This window comes from Tinamus guttatus, unplaced genomic scaffold, assembly GCF_059628265.1.
Source record: "Tinamus guttatus ecotype Peru unplaced genomic scaffold, ASM5962826v1 Tinamus_guttatus_pri_ptg000232l, whole genome shotgun sequence".
In the NCBI taxonomy this organism is placed as follows: Eukaryota; Metazoa; Chordata; class Aves; order Tinamiformes; family Tinamidae; genus Tinamus; species Tinamus guttatus.
Genome location: NW_028288766.1, coordinates 1,312,922 through 1,338,544, shown reverse-complemented (window position 1 = coordinate 1,338,544; position 25,623 = coordinate 1,312,922). Strand labels below are relative to the sequence as shown.

Below are 25,623 nucleotides of genomic sequence, written 5' to 3'. Positions count from 1 at the left end.
CTTGTGGAAGTCGCTGAAACCAATTCAAAGTGGCCTTTCTGAGCATGAACCTACTTTTACAGACCTTTCCCTGGCATACTCTGAAGGAGCTAGGGAAACCCAGTCAATACTGCAGATCCCAATGCCTTGAAAGCAAGGACATAGAGAAAGGCAGTTGCTAAAGAAACTCATGCCTAGATAATCAGTTAATGAAATTCTACCAGATCAAAAATAGTTCTCTTACAGTTTCAGTTATGGAAGTTATTCGTCATATCCGATCTTAAAATGCTGCATCGGGTTGCATTTTTTTCTCCATTAAAATAGGTTGTTTCAGTCTAGTGTTTGGTACATTTGAGTGTCAACTGAAGCAATTCTCACATTACATCAACATACACATGCCATGCACAGCTTGAAATGCACTCTTGGATCCTTCTGGACTAAAGCAGGTCTCGGCAAATAAGCCATTACCATAATCACTACCAGGGATTTTCCCTTTCCTATTTGCAGTGCTATTTCTGAACAGCACCACTGGTCCAAGGTACTCTTACTCTGATACTTCTCATGACAATTAAATAAATTTACAATTTTTTCTTCATTCTTATTGTTAATGTTTGCTTTTTATCTGCATTTTATCCTCTGAGCTTAAAACCAGTCAAAACTCATTATATGATATCATAGGAGCTAGAAATGGAAAGGACCTATTAATCACTGGCCCATCCTCCTATCAATTAAAATTTGTTTTCTGGAGTTCACTTCCTAAAGCTTTGTCCAACCTGGTTTTAAAAAGGACCAAGCAGCTGGCTTCCTGTCCTTCCCCATGGGAGACTATTCCACAGCATAAAATATTTCACTGTCAGGAAGTTTTACCTTACATTCAGCCTGATTGTCACACTATTAGTCCTTGTTATATCTCTACATGTCACACTAAAAATTCCTCTCTTGTGCTCAGGAGATTAGGAGGGTGTTCATATTCATCAAAGATCTGCTTATCTCACAGACCATACACTTCTTCGTCATTGCTTATATCTAAGTTGTGTGTTGTTCTTAATTTGAACACATCTACCTGTACTTCCACCTCTCCTAGACAGTTTGGTCATTATCCTCTAAAGACCTTCTGGTTTTATCAGTATCTCTCTGGTCATCCAGAACCTGGTATGGGCTGTTTTGGGGCACCGGTCAAAGCTCGGTGGCAGGTTCATAAAAATCCAAAAGATTCTTTCTTTTTAATACTGCTTAGTTAAACTGAGCTCTTTGTCAGAGGATGTGAGTAATAATAGCACATGGATACAGAAGGAAACTGAGTAAGTTAATGGAAGAAAAAAAAAATCTATTGGGAGCTTCTAAAAACATGATCTTGTATTCAAGTGTCTGGAATGCCAAGCTATGCTAATCTTTCTGAGACAAGAGAAACAAAATGCTATTAGATAACCCGATGAATTGCTTTCAAATTTTCTTGCCAGCCTTTCAAAGAGGAAATGTATTTCAGTCATCACCATGTGAGTCTTAGTTCTTGTGGCACCCTATAAAGAAGCTTCTCAGTTAAGAAGCTTTGACAAAAGTGTATGCAGTGAGCACTGGCCTCAGTGCAGAGAAGGATCAGAGCGAGGAGAACCACCATGGTTGTCTGCACAGTCTTAACTGGAGCTGCACCCCTGGAGGGTGAAGTATTTACTGTTAAGCATTTTATTTCCCTCCTTCTAACAGATCCAAGGTGCCCAAGAGCTCCTTAGTGGGAACAATAAATTTGGCAGACTAGGCATGCCAAGGCCCCAGACAGCAGCTCTGTAGCTCTTGGTTTGATACCCATATCACAGGTAGAGGTCCCCGCGGAAAGCACATCCATAGAGGAAACAGGTTTTGTAGTTATGCTGCCAGCTTCCTCTTCAGCCTCACTCAACATGTGCTTTAAAAATGAGAATAGCAAAAATTAAAGATATCAAAGTTCTGGTGAACCTTGTCCTCCCAGTTTTCTTCCCTCATCCTTAAACTCTCAGGCATTGTTAGGCTTCTGGCTTGATTTTGTGAATTCAGGAGGAGAATGCACTCAGTGTCATTTATTAAAGGTCAGAGCAATGCATAGAAGCAGAGCAGTAAAGAGGGGCCTAATCCTGTGCAGTTCTACAAGAATTGGATGAAGCACAGAGATACCCTCCTCATTCTGTGCTGAGGGCACATGGTGCCTAGGAGAGGCTCTCTGGTGCCAGATCAAAGGTGACTCTGAGATGCCTGCACTTGATCTGCGGCACCAGGCAAAACCCTCAGCCTCTCTAGTGTTCGGTTTGTGCCTCTGGTACACGTGTCTTGTTTGATCCTCATTTGAAAGATGTTTCAGGAGCCTTACATAAAAAGGTGATACAGGAAAGCTCAGGGTTGTCATCACTATTACCATAATGTTTCACATTTACAGTCAAACTTATACTCTTTTTGGGTCTGTCACTGAGTGAGGGGGCTTCATAATAAGCCAGTCCTCCCCCATTTATGGGGTCTGCATTTCCAGAGAGCCCCTCTGCACTGGTTCCATGTGTGCTGCTCTGGGGCTCTCTGTTGGCTCTGCTTACAAAACCGGTCAGTGTCAGGCTATGAAGGGCCACAGAGATCACCAAGGCCCACAGAAGACCTCACAGTTTACACGGAGAGAACACAGAGACCTTCCAGCTTGATTTTTTTTCCAGGTCAGGAAGATTGTGAAGAGGCTTTTCGTCTGGCTCAAAATCAGCCTGGACTGTTGATGTGGTGCCAGGGGGAGACAGTCATGCATTTTGCCATCCACACCTACGTCAGCAGCATCTAACACCCTTTCCCAGCAGCATATAACAGTCAGTTGCCATTTGAGTGCAGGCCAGATCTTATCATGTAGGCCAACTCACATCAATTTACCACTGGGAAATTTCAGTACTGCTTTTCTTCCTGTTCCTCATATGTCCATTTAAACAACACTGCTAGGAGAGGTGGCATTTTTTTTTCCTGGATATTCTCTTCTCCTGCTGCTCTCCAGTGGCAGGAATCAATAGACCCTGCAGGTTAAAGGCCACTGTCCCATCTGTAGCTCTGTCCTCTGCAGGGGCCTCTTCTTGACAGTTAATTAGGTTCCTTCTGAGAAGGTGATTGACACATCATATCTAATCCACTGATTTATACACTGAATACACTGAATCCAAACGAGGAATTTCTCCCTCTAGTTCCAGCCAAGTTGGAGATGATGAGATGGATCTCCTTCCAGATCTCATGGGCAGCCCAACCCAACTGTCTGGACAGCAGTGCACCCACAGATGTCTGGGTTCCTGCTTGCCCAGCTTGGCACACCCATGCCCACGCACATGACCCTCCAGAAGGCTCTGCTTCTCCTGCAGAACAAAGTGCGAGAAGCAGGTCTGTCTACCAGGACAAAGCGGCTGGATGCGGAAGGCAAATTGCTCCATGCGCAAATTGTCCAGATTACATAAGGGTAAGCAGGTAACATGGAGGGCGTCCTTAGAGCTAAATGCCTTTGAAGCCACGACTCCCACAACATCTACTTTGCAACAGCACTTAAGGATGCTTAACAATTCCAACAATATGAACAGTCAAGTAATGCAGTCAGTGAAGCACCACCGCAGGTGTTAGCAAACATGCACAGAATATGCATCTCCAGAGATGTGACCGAAAAGAAACCAGAACACCAGCAAGCAATATTCCAAGCAAAACAGAGAGAGTCTTAGTGACAAAGTAGCCCTCTGTTGGAACCTCGAGCGCTGTACTAATGTGGAAACATTACCATCGCACAAGTCTGCCCTCTAGTAAAGATCAAAACAGATTTTTATTAATAACTTTCAAGAGGTTAGATTTTTTTTTAATTAGGGCAGGGTGTTGAAGTAGTTCAAATTTCTTTGATACAACTGTTTTTTTTCCCTAATACGTCACCTTTTTCCTGAAGAAAAAGACTTGTATTGTCACCAGCAGCAGGTGTCCCAAAGTACGCTAAAAAAACAGATGCCAGAAAGTCTTTCAGGCTGAAAGGAAAACGTCTCAAGTGGGAAAGGGAGTTCTCTGCAAAGAATTCGATTGCTCTTTGAAGGGAGAGTGCTCAGAAGACTGTTGGCTCTCAGACAGCAGGAGGCATCAGAAAATATTGAATTTTTCTGGGAAAAGGTGATTTTCTGTGTATCAGAGCAAAGCAGCAGGAGAGAAAAGTCTCTAATCACATAGAGTATGGGGAATGACAACTTTCCTCTTGTAGCCACAGCACAGAACTAAGGTTTACACACCCACTCCAAACTATTGCATATGTATGCATGTGTAGCACAGAAATAACATAATTTGGTAAGGTGGTAAAGATCTCCTCAGAGATGCTGAGCTGCCCTCCTGGTTTAAAAATAAGAGGTAATGTTGCAAGACCGCCGATCATGACCAGGAACAAGAAGAAATTGTTTCATTTGTAATTGGATTTGTATTTCTCGGCTTCTAGTGAGTGGATACAAATGAAAAGTGACACAGACTATACAATACAGTAACACAGAAGCTTGTAAATACACTGTAAACAAAGAATGCCGCTGAAGTTATCTAGGAAAAAAACACTTTTTAACTTATTCTGTGGAAGTAGACAAGGGTCGGGCATCTGGTTCCTATCCACATATTGTCTCTGTCTTAAATTTCAATCATGAAACACTTATTTATGCCAACAACATTCATTACAATCCTGCTACATTTACATCTCTCTTTCTACGGAAGCAAATGTTTGTACAACAGGGATGTGTGTCCATCTTGCCACTCAGTGACCTTTGATGACTTTTGAACCCATTGATATAATTTATCCACACGGGACTTGAGGGTGATAAATCTCCAGGACATGATGTTCTGGCAAATTCTGTGAAAAAACAGTAGCTATGTTGAGGACAGAGACCCAAAGGTGAAGTTCTCACAGAAATATTAAGGCTTAAGCATGGGGTTGCTGATCCAGTTTGCTCTGCTCAGCGTTGTGAAAGCACTCCAAGCAAGCCTTTGGCAATGAGGGGGAGACCTGTGGTAAAAAGGGGGGGAAAGTGAAGGTTGGGGGTATGAGAGAGACCCAAAACAGCATTTAGGAGGTCGTAGACGTGAGGTTGTATTTCAGGGTGAGTTTGAGGAGGTAGGCCTGTGAGTATTGCTGGCATAGGACAGAAATTTGTAGAAAAATAGGCTCTTCCAGTTTTGTTGTGCAAGGCACCACTTGTGATGGAAGTTCCTATCGCCTCAAGAAGGGCCCTTCCGATAGATACCGAAGAGATGATTCTGGAGAACTGTTGTGATTCCAGATAGTCCAGTCTCTGATCCTGATCTCAGATCCCTGAAAGCACTAGCCAAGCTGCTGAGCACCCAGCAAATAGCGTTTCAGAATGGGCACATGAGGTCTGACCTTTAGCTGCCCTAAACCTAGGTCAATTTGCATGTTCTATTGATCTATAAGACATAAAGTAACCTATGGGTTGCATAGAAAGACACTTCCATTCTCATATGAACTTGTTCATTTCCTACATTGAGATTTTTCAATGAAAACGCTGTGTATAACAATTCATTTCTCTACCACCACTGAATAAGGGTTTGGTATGGGAACCAGTAGTCCCCTAAATTAATCATCAGTTACAACAACAATTAACAAGCAAAAGGCTGGCCTTGCATGCTAATTTCTACTATGTGCTCACGCAAAGGCAGGCAGCAGAACCCACACCTGTGCCTCCTTGTAACACAGTTAGGAGAAAGGATAATTCAGTGCTCAACCCCAGGACAGCAGGAGACATCCTCTGCCCCTCACTCGATGCTCAGCTGCTAGGTGATCTCTGGCAAAGTCTGCTCCTCTCTCCCAAAATGACACGAGCGTCACTACAACACCCGAGTGGCACATTTCAAAAATATTTTAAATTACTAAATATTTGGAAAGATGCCTAGTGGGACTTTCAAACATGCACAGACATCAACAAACAGGAGTAATGCAAAAATCAAACAAAGAGTTATAGTTATCTGTTTGAACCTAAAAAAAAATGTAAATCCTAACCCTTGGTTTGAGTGTGCATCAGATTTTGACAGCTGTGATTTTACTTAGAAATGACTGCACAGGCTCCAAGTTACCAGAGGTATCTAACTGATGTTTAGATGTAGCAAATACCAATACAGTGCTTCTGTATTGTACTGTGATACATGTAAAATTGCAGACACTGAAATAGGAAGAGCACAAGGTACTGCCCATTTAACTGGCAGCTGCTCTAGATGACGGCAGAGCGGCCCAGCAAATTACTGAGCAGGCAGAGGCAGAAATCCCCATGCTGTGTGTTAATCACCTCCGTCCAGAGGGCAAGCACAGAGAGACCTTGCCAATAAGATGGTGTGGGAGCATGGGCTTCAGGCCATGGTCTATTAAACCTGCCAGCCTACGGCCCGACACAATTCCTTCACCAAAGTTACGCTAAACCGGAATGAGCAAGATCTGCAAGAGAAGGCAAGCAAAACTAAAATGAGAAAGCTAGGTCAAGGCAGAAATGATTTCTGACACAGTTTACAAAGTATAAAAGGCAGACTATAAACAGGCTCTACTTAGTTAGCAGTGGGCACAAATAGCATAACAGAGGCCATCTGACAAACGCACAAAAGCATGGAAACTGCCAAACATGTGATTGCATCAGATGTTAATGATGATCAAACCTTATACAACAAACAGATTTGGAGAGGTCAATGCCTTCACCCACCATATGCCTGCACTCTGTGTTGAAGTGCAATCTTTTCTTCTGAAATACTCAGCTTCAAAATCAGATGCAGTCATCTTTAAAAGCAGATAATAAGTGTCATAGATTAGTTACCTGTGTGTCCTTTAGATTTGTTCAGAGTCCTCACAACATCTCTTCAATTCTGGAAACCATTTGGAGACAACACTCACATTCTTAAAATGTGATTTGAGTAATAAATCAATATGGCTTGATATATGCAGAAAGCAAATTCATTTTACATAAGGAGCTTTCTCCTAGCAAAGATGCACAGCACCCAATATCTGTACAATGGTCTGAGCTTTAAAATCCAACTACTTATTTCAGAGTCAAAACGAAGTAGGAATAAACATTTTCTCTCCCAAATGGCAACAATTCTGATGGAAAATTAGTTCAGTGGTATCAAGAAATAAGCTTCCAGGACATTTTATATGCTCACACTGAATTCAGCAGAACTTTTCATGTCCATAAAACTACTTATCTCTATGCTTATGGATGACACTGTCCTTTACTGCTGAAAGAGTGCTTTTTCACCATGGCATAACTAATGAGCATCCAGCAAACTTCAGTCAACTCACCATGAAGAAAGGTTCTTTGATTTTACCAAAATATGATCTCAATAAGACTGACTTAATTATGCTTTCAGAAGTGAGAGGCCCTCAATTGATTTTAATGGAACCCCAAAGAGTCTTGTCTGGGCCATGGATTTTACCTGGGATAACTGAGATGTGTTAGTCATTGTGGATAAACAAAAACACACAATGTAGGTTTTTTTCAACTTTTTTTTTTTTTAATCAAAAAGCTAAGGTCTACATTAAATTATTCGAGGGCTGAGGCTGACTTTTCCATACTGGTGACAATCGGTACAGCTGCATAGAGTAAGAAGCAGATGTATTCAGTGCTGATCATGGCCAGCAATCTGCAGAAACACCAGGAGTATTATGATCACTTTAAATGGAAGGTAAATGACCAGCAACAGTGGCTTATCAATCTACTGTAGATTTCCAGTTCAAGGCTGTTTTCAGATTAGTGCAGCTGTTTGATTGTACGTGGCAATGCTAGTTTATGGATGATAGAGGTCACTGAAGTCTCAAGGGTAAAACATGGCAATTTACTGCTTAGGTAACTCGCAACTGTTTTCTATTGCAGCACCTTTAACCACGTTATCAAAAACTGGAAAATCTCAGTGCACTGTAAATATGCTTTAACACCCAAAGTGGGTGTTAAAGCAAAACCTTTAGTCTTTTAGGAATCAAATATAACCTGAAAGGCAACAGAAACTACTAATCTCCAGCACCCAGAATATTAAAACAGCAAACACAGTTGTTTCAGAAAATAAAAAAGAGACAATTCTCACAGGGAGGTGTTGCTTCTTTGGCTATAACTAATTTTCTTCTCTTTTATTAAAGGATGCTAGTATAAAACCCAGTGGCACACAAAAATAAGCACAGCCAGCTGATTAAAAAATAAAAAGCAGAGTCCTGTGCTTGATACTACACCAGTCAGTCAGAATACACACTAATGACTCAAATGCCACTTCTCTTAATATTTCAACAAGCCATGATATCAGTGATATTTAGGAAGCTATCCCATTCATTTGTCCCATATTTGGGAACTAGTGGCCCATCCATTTTCACAGTGAATGCTGCTTTTTGTGTTGTGGAACAGTGTAAGGCTAAGGTGATGCTCATTTGACATTGCAGGGCAGCAGAGATCAGCAGGTTAACTTTGGCAGCTGTGTTGTTTCTAGGCTTCAGGTAGATTACATTTCTTTATGGTAAATATGCCTTAAGAAAAGCCAAACAAAATGTGAAAGGTCTTTGACAGAGCCAGTTGAGGACCAAACCAGGGGCCCTCTTCAGTGGAGCTTTCTGCACTCCCCTCTAGGGATGAGACCAGCCACTGAGGTGCTGAGAGCATCATCTGCTTCTGATCGTCAGTAAAATAGATCACGATTATTACACCCTTAGATTGTCATTTAAGATGCTACTCTACTGCCTTTTGATCCAAGTCTATTTTGCTAGTAGTGGAAAGTCTTTGCCAAAAGAAAAGTTTTTTAGGTTAGATTAATCCTAGAATATATTTGACAAAGACTTATCTAATCTATACACACCCAAGTATTCATGCTATGTTCAAAGCCAACCTATCTGATTTCATAGAGCTTAAAATACATCGTATAACTGAATCTAGCTTGTTCCTGAAGAAGCTGCATCTTTCTTCTCTTACCGGTTTGTATTTCTGCCTGAAAGTTACTGCTATGTAAACATCTCCTTCAGCAGATGATTCCATGGTTTTAGGTCAGCTTTGGAGAAAGCTTTGCATTTCCACTTTATGTCATGAGCCCAAGAGGTTAATATTTCTATGTTTCCAAGAATAATGTCACTCCAAGGAGACCTGACTGTTGCAGAGAGCCCCCGCTTACCAGAGTTGAGTCAGATCATGGCTGGACATATTAAACACAGCTGATATTAGTGGTTTGAGGCTGGCTGATTTGGAAACACCCGAGATTCTGTGACAGGCCATACATTACTGCTGCAATCACAAAGGCTCATTGCCCAATTTTCTCCTCCTTGCTTTCCCCAAACTTTTTTTTTGCCCCTGATCAGAACTAGAGAACTCCTCAGATCAGAACTCCTATACAGAAAGAAGATCTTTGTACTCTTTCCAAATGCAATGCCATCAGTTAACATCCATGTTGCTCTGTATGGTAGTATGGATCAGGCTCTGCATTGGAACAATTAGTGCTGAGTACCATTGCAGGGGAGTGCTTCTCCTCTTCAGTGCTCCATGTCCTGAATCCAAAAAGACAGTGGGTAAGGGAGACAGAGAAACAGTAAGTGAGCTAGACTGTATTTAGGAGCTTCAGTAGATCCTTGTTTAAAAACAATCAAGCAGGTTCTTCTGTTGCTTAAATGGCACCCATTCTGCTTGCCTTGTAGAAAGTCTAGCATATTGTTTTCATAATGAACTTATCTGGGTAACACAACAGCGATTTAGATTAGGATTTGTTTACACAGTAAATATGTTGAGTAATGAAATTAAAATGAGCTCTCTGCTTCTGTCACATCTGCAAGAGTAGCTGGCTTCTTATGGTTGAGCACAAGCTCGCTGCACAGATGTTTCTTGATATGGCATAAATCAGTGTTAGATGCTGTTTATTGCATTGCTTTTACTGCCTTCTTCCCTGAAGGAGGGAATGTTCCTTGCACAGCAGCCAGATGTGACCTGCAAGACTATATGAAATATCATTACAAGCAAAACCAGGTCCCACATTCCATATCAGGATCTGCTATGGCTCATCAAGAATTTATCGGACCATTTTAACATTTCTATAGGACCTAACATCACTCCATTGCCAGGATTTACTTATTATAATGTGTAGTGGAAAAGCCAAGCATCATGTAAAGTGACAGATGCCTGAAATAGTAGGAGATCTCATTTTAGTTTGGATTCCTTCCTTAAAGGTCAAGTTTCTGAGCAGACTCTGCTACTAGAAAGCAAGACGTGGTGAGAGATCAAGGCTGCTGCATTTCAGGGCATTGTAAGGAAGAGTTTCTTTCTTCTACCATCCTACCCCTGTGACACCAAACCTTTGGGGACTAGACTTACCTTTCACTGGAGGTTTTATCAGGAGAAATGAAACAAGGAAGTTCCTCACCTAGGAAATGTACACAGCTCAGCGTGCCATGGCAAGAGGCACTGTTCAGCTCTGCGGGAGTAGAGGATCCAATGGGAAAGACACATCCAACAGCCCAGCATTTGAAGACAGCTGGGACTGGCCCCAGAGCCACACTGCCTCCTTCTCCGTAGCAGAAGAAAGCAAAATCTGGAGGCTCTGAAGGTATGAGACCCAAACTTTGCAAAGTGCAGTTCCTAGAAGGTTTGTTGAAGCAAAATGCACCATTTCTTATTAAAAAGGGACCAGATAGCTTTTCTTCCCTGAGATAAGTTGTGTTTCTGTTTTGCTTCACTTGTTACACAGACAGAAGATCCTGTCAACAAAGAAATAATGCCAACTATTTACAGTTTAATGGAACCCAGGGACCAATTAACAACACAGAGAACCACCAGGCAGTGAACTTCTTATTATAACAGGAGGGAAATCTTACATTACTGCTTTCCCCACCATTCCTAGAATAAGGTGCCAGCACTTTGACAATGATTTTTCCGTTTATTCTCTGAAAGTTCTACTGTTGCCCATTTATCAGTTGGTTTCCATCTACTAGGCTCAGTCACAAAACCCCTCTCTTTCCTTGTCACCTCACCCCTCCCAGAAAATGAGAAAAGAAAAAAGGGAAGAAATAGAAAGCTAATGTCATTAGGGCTTCAGGTCATGGATGCTAGAATCTGCCCTCAACTCCAAGTTCTCGAACTGCTGATGCTTCAATAGCTTGATGGATGTCCTGCACCTCATCCTGAGTTAGAGTCCTTTCTGGGTGACGGTAGGTGATACGATAGCAATGGCTGACCTTCTTTGTCCTACAAAATATAAATCAAGAGGGGATTATAAATACATTTGCCTACATATGCAAATACATGAGGCCAAATAAATACCTTTTGGAACACTTTTTATTTGCTAATTTTGTTCCTGTCGGCTAAAAACATCTAAATGCTAAAATACATAGTCTGAAGAGGTGGGACTGAATTTCAGTCTTAGCAGAGAGCTTTCTTAAAATTCATCTTATACAACAGTTTGTTTCTGTTGTAGGTCATTCTCTCTTTCCATTCTCTGCCAGATTTTGACACTGAAACAAAAAGTTTTGATAGAAATTACTGGCCCTACTGGATTCAAATGCTTTTCACAAGAGGACACACACCAGTTCTGTGTCAATGACTCTCTACTAGAAAGTCTAGGCAGAAAAAAATATGAGTGAAAGATTACCAGCATCACAGGCATGGATAACAAAGAGCAAGGCTGTGTAGATACTGCCAGCGAGCTCCATACAAGTTCACTCCACATGAGCACAGCTCTGCATTAACACCTTACCAGAGCACACAAGGCCAGGAGGAGGGCTGTGCTAGCCCGGCTGAACCATGCTGACCACACAACGCCCTCAGTTTGGTGCCAAGGTGGCTATCTCTAGGGAGCACTGTGCACAGCTACCCCTAGGACCAGAGGTGACCAGGGGTGACAGACAAGAACACATGCCATAGGCTCTGAGCTCTGGAAAGTAGTGCCGTTAGCTAATGGGAGGCATCTCACAAGCCTTGCCATCCAGTCTCCAGCCTAGAGAAGACACTCAATTTCTGCTGAAAATGTCGCTATAAAATAGATCAAAAAATTTGCTTTTCAGTTCAGGTGACTGTTTTCCTGCCATTGGAAAGGAGAAACAAAGACAAAATGCATCTGAAGTCTCCCATTTGTGGGAAAAGGACAGAATGATGCTAACATTCAAATCTGAGTCAAAAAACGTCATGGTAGCTTCTTCACAGCTCTTCTGATGCTGATGTGCCCCACAGCTGAGGTGCCACACATTGAAACACTAACAGATTGGTGGATGCACCTTGGGGTGATGATAAGATCCTGTTTCTCCACCAGTGTGCTGGGAGGTGGGGCAGGGCCCTGAAAACAACCAGGGATGCAAATGCCACATGTACCATTAGGGTGGCTCAGCAACACACGGGAAGCCCAGCAAAACAGGGGAGAAACAGGATGAGACATCACAGCAGGTGAAATGTCTTGCCTCCTGCTGTGAAAAGGAAAAGGCAAAAGTCAAATGGAAGGAGGAATAGTGAAGTGGGGTATGATGAATGAAACACTAACACCAACAAAGTGATGGAAAAGAAAAAAACATGAGTTGTTCAGTAAGCCAAAGAAAACCAGTTAATGTAAAACAAGGAGCAAAACAATAAGCTGAACATAAAATCTTTGTGAAAGAGAAAGAAGGGCATTTGACAGACTTGCTGTCTTGATCTCCATCAAAAAAGATGCTGGAGTGCTAGCTCCTGTAAGAAAGAGAAATTTCTACAACTGCTGTACTTATATTACTTTATTTAAATACTTGGCAGTTGTAGCAAGCTTTTTATTTTTAGTTTCAAACGGAATCCACATAGCTTCTACTTTCAAAGGTAACTACTCACTTCAGTGAAAGCAGAAGAATCTGAGGGGAAAAGAAAAGAGGAGCTGGAGATCAAGTGTTAGACAGAAGGATATCCCAGACTAGCAGAACTGTGCATTTAATGACGCACAAAGGTATTCAGCAAGCTCCAGGTCATCTCTCTCCTGGAAATTGTTTTGTGTTAGAAATCAGGCCTATTATAACTATTTGATTAAAACAGAGACTGTATGTATATTTAAAATGCAGATAACTCTCAAGATACTCATCTCAACATCAAATCCTTCTAGAAACAAGGCACTGATAGTTTACATCTCTGTCAAGCTATCTTGCATCAACTTTGTGCTTCCCAGCCTGGATGGAAAGCTTGCCTTGCTCCCACTGGCAGTTTACAACAAAAAGGTTATTTCAAATTAAACCTCTTTTGTCTGCTTTGAAGACAAAGCAAATTACATCTGACTAGTATAAGAAAGGGCAAACTGTATTTCAAAATATGTTAGCCAACTACAGTTAATTGCTAGAAACTAGGTTAAGTGCTTTCACTGAGAGCAGGAAAAACGTAGAATAGTGCATGTTCAAGAAGAGAGGGGAAGATGTAGCTGTGGAGAAGGTGTTGCTCTGTCGGCCAGCTCTGCTCCACCTCTGCAAAGCAGCTGGGAGGGCAGATCTGAGAGAAGCAAAGGGTTTGGCCTGATGCAACACTGTCAAAGCTGCATAAAAGAAAGATAATTACCTGGGGCTCAACAGAAACGGTTTTCAAAAGCAGGCTGACAAAGACCATATGGCTGGTAGTGCTGCAGTTTTGATGGTGTTACAGCAATGCATTGCAACAAAACACATTCACCAACTGCTTTGGCTGAAAATCTCTTCGGAAATGTTGCAAGCACAGGCCTGGTCCTGAAGTCTTGAATATATTGGGAACATATCCATAGTGGAAATCCCATCACTACAATTTTATGTGATGTAAACACAAGTTTGCTTAATGTATTTAAGATGTGGTAGGGCAGTTATAGTACTATTTTTTTTCACTGGTGATGGTTAATTCAAGGCAATGATTCTTCCAGACCCACGTGTTTATGTTCCTCCCCCTTCCATCCTAGGGGGAAGTTCATTCATTAAGTAGCTAATTAAACAGGTCAGAAGATGACTCAGCATTTTCTTGTGGGCATTGTGGAAAACCAGTATTGTTAGGAGGCCTTTCAACTAGGAAAGGCGAGGGAGCCTTACGGAGCAGCATTGCACTGCTCCATACGTTGCTTCTGTTGGCCATGTCTGAGGTTAAGCACTGATGTGGGAGAAGTAAAACAGGGATGGCATTAAATGCATTTGCTGTGATTTTAATTACAGACAAGTAATGATGTAACTATTAATATACATTGTTGTCAATAAATCACTCATATGGCTGGTACGCTACACTTTTCTCCCATCACTTTAACTAGGAATATTTGCAAGTTTGCTACTAATTAGACAGAAGGTATATAGCGGTTTACTGATATTTCAATAAAGGACACATGCTAAGCTTCAGAAAACTTAGGCATTGTTTCCAGAGTAGTGTCAGCTACTCTGACACTCTCAATTTTTCAAAGCTCTTGATTTTTTTTCCCTTAACATCTCGGCCCGCCCCCACTCTCTCCAAGACAATACTAAGGCTGTGGTTCATCATTGCCATCCGCTGCAGCCGTAAACAGTACAAGCAAATAATATTGGGTGATTTCCTTTCTTGCTCTCCTTTCCTTCTGTGATGACCCACAGAGGGTCTTCCTACCTTAAAGTTGGCTTTGCTATTGCATAAGAAACTCTCCCCTGCATGTCACACAGCAGCCCAGCAATACAAAAGCAGTTGCTCTCTGTCTTGAACGGCTGAAAATTTGAAGCTGAAACCCAGAAAAGCAGTTTCACCAGGTAAACTAAAGGCAAAACTGAACAGAGTGCAGGGAACTGACGTTATTTACCTGGACTGCCCTCCAGACAATTGTATGTGGTTTGCAGTCATGCAAAACCTCTTTCTTTCAGCTTTAGCTGACCTTAGTGTCACGATCTCCTCTGTACCAGCCTGCAGCTTTCAGGAAGTGAAACGCAGCAAATGCAGAAAGGCACTGCTCAAATCAAAGGAGCAGGAAGATAATGATGCATTCTGGTGTCACAAGAGGAAACGAGGATGCAGTCAACGAATAAATATTGAAGTGCAACTATGCCTAATATTCCTTCACATCCTTTTGAGAGAAAACAGCTTTGCCTCATGATTTTCAGGCATTGGCACACAGCCTCCTCTGTGTGCTCCAGAACTACTCACTGCCAGGTCACATTCACTGCATGTGGCCAACCTGGAGGTCAGTGTATATGTTTCAATATTTCAGCCTAATATCTGAGCACAGCAAGAAGCTGAAGGGCTTGAATCTTCCACTAGTCTAATAAAACGAACATGAAAGCAACCTTACACTGGAATCAAGGCTAGAATAAAAGGACATGTTAGGCAATAAAAATTAATACCTGATTTCCCTACCCAGAAGTCTGTTGAAGGATGTTTTAAATACAAATTGGCTAGGAAGCTGATCCCAGATTCTACCAACCCCAAAAATATCTAAAAATATAGACAGTGAAAAAATATAGACAGTGGAGCCCGTCTGTGTTAGACAAAAGAAAGACATGGGTCATTTCATACCCAGAATGTTGCCTAAAGAATAAATGCCTAATATCAGCATTTATATTTTCTGTATAAGTAGTTGAGAATAAGAATGAAAAGTTCTGTGTTCAAAGCTTGAAGAGGGAGATAGAAGGGCAGTGGCGACTGCAAAAAAAATCTTTTTAACTGTGTTCTACCTTCCATCTGCCCTAAAGCCTAGGGACTTCTGTATGGAGGTTACTACTACTCTTATCTGCCTGAAGGTTATAGAGACTTAGATAGATATTTTTCTGGAAAGTCGTATTTACTTTGAGGAACAGAAGAGTAGAGACAATACTTTCCCATAGCATCAACGAGCAAAAAAGAGGATGCCCTCTTCTGCACTCCGAGCAATTCACTAAGCAGTGCTACTCACCATCATTTCTGTTTCCCCCCTTCCTAAGCAATACTATTCATAATGAAAGATCTACAAACACATAGTAACACAAGTATTCAAAATTCTCTTCCGTGTCAATGAGATTCTTCTGAGGGCCAGAGCAGTTTGTATTCTATATCCCAAAGAAAGATTCATCACATGCTTATCCCACACAAACCTGCATACAGTATGTAATTACCATTATATGAGAAACCAGGTCATGCTCTGAGTAGGCATGGCATGCAACAGAGCCTACCAACTTCCCACAAAAACAAGGAAGTCACCTGAAATGGAAAATCTATGGTTAGGGAGATCTCCACAATGCCTGGTAGATTTTGGTGCCAGTGCTTGAAGGACAACAGCCCTTTCATTCAGCTAAGCACTCTCTTTGAAGAATCTTCCCAGCCAAAGCTTCCCTTTCCATTCACTTTATTCTTGCTTCTTCATATTCCTGTCTTAAAAAGACAGCAAAGACCTCAGCATCTAACACTACAGCAAAGAGATAATTACCTTTTCCTTTTCGTTTCATGCTTTCAAACCACATCCACCACTATTATAGAAGTGCAACTACTAAACGTCATATATAAATTTTAAATTGACAAATAGTGCTCTTTGCTAGGAACCGCATCATGGAAAATGGCAAAAGGCTTGTGCTATATAGTATATTGTCAATGGCAAATAATTCAATTGCCATGGTGATATGCATGTAGAATATAGCAGTAATTCTCTGAACAAAGGCCTTACTCAAAGATGTGTTCTCATGAGTCCTTTCAAATGCTAATACCCATTTCTCTGGAACAATGCATTGTATCCAAGAGCATATTTCAAAAAATGGACATGTTTTTGTTTCAGGTGATTTTGATGCTAGTGAAAAGCATTAGATCAGCTCCAGAAGAAAGAAATGCTTCAAACTCACAGAAAGCAGGGAAAGGATATCGCTTTTCTAGCCGTCACCTGGCAGAAGGATGGTTCAGCTTCAAAGGCAGTTGAGGTCACCAAAACCACATTGAGGCTGTGAATCTTATTTGACCACTGTGATTTTTTAAAAGTTTTTAAAAGAAATGCATGTTCAGTGACATAAGATAGTAATGGACTTGTTGCTCCTTTCTAATTAGCTTTGGCAAAATCTGTATCTGATTACCAAACCCTAAACTTCCTTGGCCTTTGAATTCTTTCTTTAATATTATTATTTTAAAAATCTTTCTCTTAATTTAGATGAAAAAGTCAAAATTCTGTTATTAGCCAGGTAACTGAGATAAAGAGAACGTTTGGGATGCCTTCATAACCTTCACAGTTAAATGAAAACTAGATGAATAATGAAAGCTCTCTGAAACTTTTTAGTTTCTCAGTCACCGTGACACTTTCAAGTAGTCATAAATAAACTATTGCATTTCATCTGAACATATTAAATTGGTTACAAGGTTCTGACCATAACTTTCCTTTTTAACCTACATCTATCACCTAATAGTTTACATGCTACAGAAAATACAAGCAGATCTGTAATACATTGAAAAAACACTTCATGATTAAGTATCATTCGAAGGATAAAGTCTCTTGGGTGGTAGATGAAGTCACAAAGGATTAGCTAAAAAATTCAACCTATTCTCTCTCAACCTACTCAGCCTATTTTTTCCTACTAGCCACCAAGCAGAAGGAACACAAATCAAGTTACACACACACAAAAGAGAATTTCCCTTGTGCACTAATACAGTCACCTAAGGACCCAGCCAACAACACAGTCAATCCGTCTCAGATCGAAGCACTTTCTGTTAAAGAGCTCTTAAAATTCACAGAATAAAAAGTGATGGAATCCATTACATCCAAGTAACAGTGAAATATCATTAGTCTGAAGAATAAGGAGTAAAATATCATTCTCCACCATACTAAAAAAACTTCTGAAGTCCCCATAGGATTAAGAACTGACTGTGATACAGACCTCTGCTATCACAAAAAGTCAAAATAAAATTGCAGACTTGAGATTTGGTCTTTTTGTTTGCTTGTTTTCATAGAATCACAGAATTCTTAAGGCTGGAAGGGATCTTTAGAGATCATCTAGTCAAAGCCCCCCTGCACATGCAGTGTCATCTAGAGCACGTGGCACAGGACTGCATCCAAATGGGTTTTGAAGATCTCCAGAGAAGGAGACTCCACGACCTCTCTGGGCAGCCTGTTCCAGTGCTCTGTCACCCTCACTGTTAAGAAATTTTTCCTTAAGTTCCCATAGAACTTCTGGTGTTTCAGTTTGTGGCCATTACCTCTAGTCCTATAACTGGCCACCACTGAAAAGAGGCCAGCACCATTCTCCTCACTCCCTCCCTTGAGATATTTGTAGACACTGATCAGGTCTCCTCTCAGCCTTCTCTTCTCCAGGCTGAACAGGCCCAGCTCCCTCAGCCTCTCCTCACAGGGCAGATGTTCCAGGCCCCTGATCACCCTTGTAGCCCTGCGCTGGACTCTCTCCAGCAGCTCCACATCCCTCTTGTACTGTGGGGCCCAGAACTGGACACAATACTCCAGATGCGGCCTCACCAGGGCTGAGTAGAGGGGCAGGATCACCTCCCTCGACCTGCTGGAGATGCTCTTCTTAATGCACCCCAGGATCCCATTGGCCTTCTTGGCCACGAGGGCGCACTGCTGCCTCATGGTCAACTTGTCGTCCACCATCACACCCAGGTCCCTCTCTGCAGAGCTGCTCTCCAGAAGGTCAGTCCCCAGCCTGTACTGGTGTCTGGGGTTATTCCTCCCCAGGTGCAGGACCTTGCACTTGGTCTTGTTTAACTTCATGAGGTTTTTCACTGCCCAGTTGTCCAGTCTGTCCAGGTCCCTCTGGATGACAGCGCAGCCCTCTGGGGTATCGGATACTCCTCCCAGTTTGGTATCATCAGCAAACTTGCTGAGGGAGCACTCTGTGCCTTCATCCAGGTCATTGATGAATAAATTGAACAGGACTGGACCAAGGACTGACCCCTGGGGGACACCGTTAGCGACGGGCCTCCAACTAGACTCTGCACCACACAACCTTCTGAGTTCCATCATCCTGCCAGTTCTCAATCCACCTCACCGTCCACTCATCTAACCCACACTTCCAGAACTTGCCCAAGAGGATGCTGTGAGGGATGGTGTCAAAAGCCTTGCTGAAGTCAAGATTTTTTTTTTTAATGTGCAACAACCCATTGATTACTTGAAGAAGCAATCATTCTAAAGCAGGTACGGAGCCAGTTCTCAAGAGGACAGGGTCCAGCATCAGTGCTTCTCCAGTCTTCTTCCCTTTGGAAAAAAAGAGTTGTCAAGAACAGATGACAAATTCCAATCATATGCCAATATTTAGGAATCCATTTCACATGGATTCAGACATGGATAGTAAGACAAGTTGTGATCTAAATCTGAGAAGATTCAAGGCTAGGCTAGAGGCTGAGTATCTCTGAGACTTGCCCTGCCTTGTCGTCAGCATGTTGACCCTGGACCACTCTGCATGCCCGACAGTTGCAACATTATGCACTTTTAATAGGAAAGGCCTCTTAAACTTACTGAGACTGAGGCTTTCAAGATTAAAAGAATGTCTTGCAGTGGGGCATGTGCACAGAGATTAGAATGTTTTCAAGTCTGTAGGGCTCAGAATATGGTACAAGAATCTACTTCTCCTTCAGGATTCTCACTATGGTAGATATAAGGATTGTGCAAGTGGAATAAAGTCTGGAAAATGCGAACCTTCCAACATAAATATGCATACACAAAAGCCACTGAAATAACTACCACCTACTGCAGTGGCAATCAGGAAAAGGTTATTTGGTAAAATATATGGGAAACCTAATTATGTGCTAAACATAGAAAAATAATTGGATGAGAAAGTGAGAAAGTAAAAGTGATGGTCTCAGCACCACACAAGGCAGAATACCTGTTTCTGTGTGTAGCTCAGAGTTTTATTTAGCTTCACTTTTCCTAGGTTTGACTAAAAATATTCAATTGAAAATGCTGTTCAATGTGTAATCACATCTTTACCCCCCAAAATGCTAAAGATTACTAGAGGCAACATTTTTTTTTGTTATATTGTGTTTAAAAATTGATTATGGGCTTAAGTCTTTGCCAAGTCAGCAAACAAAAAACCTCAAATAATGAGTTATTGGTATTAACGCCTCATAGGAATTTATCTCCAACCTCCTTGGTTTTTCTTTCCTTGTGTAGTTTAGAACCCATGGCAACCCATGAAATGACAAGGACAAAAATTTCCATAGCACATCACCTCCCCTCTCTAGAAAACAGGTTTGGCTGACATGGTCCATAAAGAATCACAGCATACTGAGGAGAAGAGAGGCATATCTGTACTTGAAAGTTCTGTCAGCAGCAGTACTTTGACTGCTAGCCAACAAATAAATTTTCACAAGAAGCTTTACATTTTAAATTAGAAAATACACAACCAACCAACTCTGGATCTTTTCTACATTTCTCTGGACCTCTTAAATACCAGGTAATTTAAAGGGAGTAAGAGGGAGCTGGAGCAACATTAGGTGTAATGAATTTCCAGCAGAACTTCATGGCTTAGACAAGACACCCTTTGTGCCCTTCCAGTGCAACTGGCTTGTAGTGAAGTGGATCAGGAACACAACCTCTTTGCAAGGTGTAACTTTGAAAGATACATTGGTTTTGCAGAAATGTCATGCTTTGTGTACAAAAACACTGTATTTACCTCCTCCTGAACTGCAGCAGGCAAATAAGAGGGTTTGGTCATGTATCTACCAAACAACAACACTAATTAACTAATGACCATCACTGATCGCCAGTTGCAACAGTGTCCCTCCAAAGTTTCCAACGACTGAAAACCAAAAAGCAATCTGGGAGCTGGGAGAATGACAACCTATCTCAGTAATCTGAACAAATTCAACACGAGAGGTGAATTTGGACTCTTTCAAATGCTATCTAAAAAATTTATAGTAAAAATGTGAAATGTGATATGTTTTCAGTCCTTCTGAGTGAAGGATCAAAGAAAAGAAGTATAAATATTTAGCAGGTTTTTTTCCCCTACTACATGTTAATACTAAAGGCTACAAAAAGTATTACTAAAAATAACATTGCTGTCAAATTAAAACACGTTTCATAATGGAGTAAAAAGGGAATTTTAAGAGAATTTAAAACAATTCATTCTCCTAAGAAATGAGGATGGGAGTGACAGGAAGTTCAGAAGCATTTCCATTGCACATTAGCAGACTTCAGGGTCCACAAAGTCAGCTGACACACAAGTGCATGGGAAGGACTGACTGGTGTTTTTGGTTATTTGTATAGATTTCATCATTAAGATTAATGGTATAATATTCACAACATTCAGGAGCTAGGTAAAAGTTTAAGTTTTATTGAGGGGACTTAAACAAGTGCAGGCACAACCTTCTGAGTTACCTAGTTTTTAAGATATTTTCCCATGCACACACACTTTGAGTCAATCCTTTTTGTTTCTCCTGCAAATTGTACAGCTGCCCTGGAAGCAAAAGAGGACATGGCATGAAAAAACAAGTCATCTCATATACAAGGGACAACAGAGGGAAAAGTGCTGAGCCAATATAAGAACGGCCACTTTGTGTTTGGTAAGTGACAAACTAATGTCAAATGAGGAATAAACAGGAAGAGGAGAAGGCAAAAGAGCAGGATGAGATGAGTTAACAGGGGCCCAGAAGAAAGAAGGGACTTGCAAGTTGAGAGCAGAGGTTAAAAGAACTCACCTGCTGTTTCTATATGAAAGCAACACATTAACAGTACTTGCCCCTGGGCAGCCTATAGCACAGGAAGACAGCTTAAAAACACTCATATGTGTGTGTGTGTGTGTGTAGATACAGGGAGGTTCTCAGTAGGCCAGCATACAGTATCTGTCAACCCTAATGGAAATTCTGCAGCCACTCGCACAATCAAGTGTTGTTTACTATCTCCCTCCACTCCATACATTATTTTTCTCTCAGAATTGTCAGGTTTTATGAGCCTTAATCTGGCTAACTGGATTTGTTTTGGACATACAGAAATTCCCCACTTTCCCTCCCTGAGGGTATTTGGTTCCACACAAACAGTCACAAGAAACCTGTTCTTATTGCTTTTCTGACAGTTGCTGCCTGGGGAAGACAACTCAGAAAAAGTCCTCCAAGTAAGGACAGCTACTAGCCAGCAGATTAAATTGCTGTTAACACAGGAAAACTCTTGTCTCCCTTCTAAACATTTCTTTTGCTGGATCCCATTTGCATGGATGCACAATAATACAAAACAAAGACCTGTGTCTTCTTGATGAGGCTTATCTGGTTGTTTTGAATATAAGGATAGGAGAAATGTCACAGCTCCACCAAAACTAATCAAATGATGACAACATATAGCAACCAGGTGCACTGGCCAGGACTTTTATTGCTGTCAAAATGGCATTAGCTTGGAAAACTCCAAGTGTCATGCCTAGCATCTATATTATTCATGTTATGTCTACTCTTTATGAAAAACCAAAGGCAAAGGAAAATTATGAATGCGATAGGATATACATATACTGAATAACACTTATGATAAGATGATAGGAGCATCACATGATAAAATAACTTCACCATTTAGCATGAAGTCTGAAAGATCATGGCACAAAAAGAAGTGCAACTGACATAAAGAATAGTAAGAATTCATTCTGGCAGTACAACGAAAATACTGGTCCGCTACTTGAAGAAGGAAAGAAAGATATTGATATATTACAATAGGAGTATCAAAATCCCTTTTTTTTTTGCTAAGACTTTGCTAAAAAAGAAGGCTGACCAATCCTCTGGCTAGCAGGAATTAGTATCAGCAAAGAAAGTATCAACCTTGATAAGGAAGATCTCAGACTTCAATGGGGAACACATTGTAAGCACTAAAGTAAACCAAATGTTTTCAAATTGTCCAAGCCTGATGAATGTTGCCCTAAGATACTTTAAAATCAGGGAAAGAAATCTCAGAGCAGTTATCTCTGAGAGTTCATGGAGGACAAGCAAGGTATCAAATGTTCAGCAAAGGCCAACATAGTGCTTATTTTTTGGAAGAAAAAAAAAAAAAAAAGTAGGAAGCCAGGGGAGCTATAGACCACTTGTTTTTCGCTCAAATTCCCATAAAGACTCTGGCATAGCTAACCAAACCACTTGTAAGCACACAGAGGAAATAAAAAAGACAAAAAACAGAAAATATGGAAGTGTCAAGAGCAAATCTGGCCAAAGCTATCTAATTGCCCTCTGCAAAAGGGTAACAGGCTTGTGGATCAATAAACAGCAAGAAGGAGAACACACTGTGGATGGCAGGTGCATGTCTAGCGGGGTGTGTGTGTGTATTGCGTGTATCTTGGCACTCTTAAACCAGATTAGGAAAAAACAGTTTAGTATCAACATTCAGAAAATGTGGCTCCATTGACAGTTCCAAGAAGTTTCAGTCAATAATGGAAAATGTTAGGAAATATTCAAGCTTTTTCAAAGATATAATAAGACATGGGGGGAAGAAGAAGAAAAATATTCCAAATCCATAAAATGAAATAGCACAAAACCTGTTTTCCTGAATGTTTCACCTTGAAATTCCACCCACTCGAGGAGTTGCGTGAAGGTAAAAGAAAAACTTGTGGCTGATTTGCAATTGCTAAAATATGATGTCCCAAATGGCTGGAGCAGCTGCCAATATTTGTTGCTTCTGCGAGCAGTTGTCAGTAGTTCATAAGCAAATCAGAAGGATGCCTCTTGTGAAGGCCTTCATCCTGGCTCCAATATCATGGAATATTTTTGCTTGTTTTGATGGGATAAGTGATGCAGCAGAAGTATGTTTGTTAACTGGCAAATTACACTAAGCTGGGTAAGATGGTAAGTGTAACTGAGGAGAGGATTAGAATAATCCTGACAAACTGGAAAAGCCTAAAAATACAGTCCTACTAGGACAAGTGCAAGAATTGCAAGAATCAAAGAAATGATCAGCTTCACAGAGGATGCCAAACAACTGGGTGCGTAGGGACCACACAGACTCACAAGCTGCAGGTGAAATCAGCGATGTTGTGCTGCTCTAAAATAAGCAAATGCCATTCTGTGATGAATTGCAGGAGTAGGGCTGGAGTGACATCTTTTCACTCTGCTCAGCACTGCTTTTAGCTCAGCTCAAGTATGCTCTTCGGCCTTGGGCTTCATAACTCAAGAAAGATGAGACGCAACTGAAAGCACACTAGTGGGGAGCAGTGAGAAGGAGCGATGGCTGGATAACATGAATTATGAGGAAAGACTCGAAGAAAACAGTCCCTGCCCAAAGAAGAGAAAAGCACCCTTTAAATACATACGATGCTGCTGCAGGGAATTAGGTAATAATGCAGTTCATCAGAATTCACAAGGAGCAGGAGAAGAAATTAATGAGTTCAAATTGCAGCAAGGTACATACAGGAAGTTAGACAGCAAGAAAAAATCTTGACAGCGATAACGATATTGAAGCCCTGGAACAATTTGCAGTGAAGTCCTCATCACTAGAGAGCTTGAACGACTGGTTATACAAATGTCTATTATAAATTCCATATGCAGAATTGGTCTTGTTTTGGAGTGGGAGGATGAACTAGGTGGCAGTATTCTTCAATTCTTTATCATAAAATAATGTAATGGCCCTTAAAATGCAAGAAGTGATGTGAGCAGAAAACATAGCTCATTGTAGCTCCAGCTGTGTGCCCATAAAACTACACATCATGTATTTGTTTATCCCATTGCATTAAAATGAGATGAGAGTAAAAAGCTCAGTTCAGGAAACCAAGTAGGTAGGAAGCACAGACCATTACTGCTATATTTGACAAAAGAGTTCTCTGTTAACCCTACATTCCTAGGAAATAAAGCAACCAGGGAAAAACCCTTGAAAGGGAACAACTGAGATGGATAGACAGAGAGGGGAGAGAAAGCCACTGGCAATGATGTTACTTTTCTTTTTAGGTCACCAATCCTTTCATTAGCATTATAAACCAATCCTGAAATAAAGCAGTTAAAAGGCAAAGTGTGGCTGAGTTTACCTTTCAGTGACTAAAGCCAATACAAAACCCAGAAAAGTCCACTTTGAAAAACAGAATCCCACAGGGACAATGTCACTCAGCTGCTTGTCCCCTTTGCCTCAGGGCTGAGAGATGCCTCAGGAAAGCTCTAAGGAATGGAGAAAAAGCTTCATAACTTTTATGCACTGAATACAGGCTTTGTTTTTATGCTTTTCTGAGTTTATATCAAGAACTTAACCCTTTGTTTTCAGCCGAGTTCACTTTCAACCCCAGGTGAGTTCAGTAAAATGAGAAGGGTAAAGTCTGCTTTTTTTTTTTTATCAGATCAATACTGCAAACAAGCCTTTTGAACACTGCAACCCAAGGCAATCTGGGGAAGCCCAGGGCCTAGACGACATCTGAGACACTAGAAGGCTGGTTGGCCCCGAGGAGGACAACAGCTACGAGGACAATGGCCTTTCTCCACAGAAGCTAATTAACTTTATGCCTTGTTGGAAGAAAAGACACTGAAATATAGAGAGGAAGTGACACGCCCAAGGACATACAGTAGATAATTAATCTCATAATAAAAATACACAGAAGCATATCAAACCCCCATCTTATGGAGCCTTGATGTAGTGCTCTGAATGATCAGCCATGTTTTCCTTGTATTTGTACATTGTACATTTTTTGTACAATTGTTGTTTGCACATTTGTTTGTACATTGTTGTACATTGTACATTTGTACATTCTCCTTGCATTTGTACATCTTATCATGGCTTCCTCATTCTCACTCCCTCTATGCTGAGACTACTTATTGTGCCTTTTCTCTACATATACAATAGCTTCGAGAAAGAAGCTGACTTGCATTTTATTTATCCTCAGCGTCT

The 25,623-nt window shown here is 41.1% G+C and overlaps 1 protein-coding gene across 1 annotated transcript in view; it reads right to left on the bottom strand.

Moving 5' to 3' along the window:
• Window positions 1–10,975: 10,975 nt before the first annotated feature.
• FARS2 (phenylalanyl-tRNA synthetase 2, mitochondrial) overlaps window positions 10,976–25,623 on the bottom strand; it is a 235,420-nt gene continuing 220,772 nt past the window's right edge. Inside the window, exon 7 of the mRNA XM_088525650.1 lies at window positions 10,976–11,168. Coding sequence (XP_088381776.1) covers window positions 11,030–11,168 — 139 coding nt within the window. The 3' untranslated portion in view covers window positions 10,976–11,029. The remainder of the gene's footprint in view (window positions 11,169–25,623) is intronic.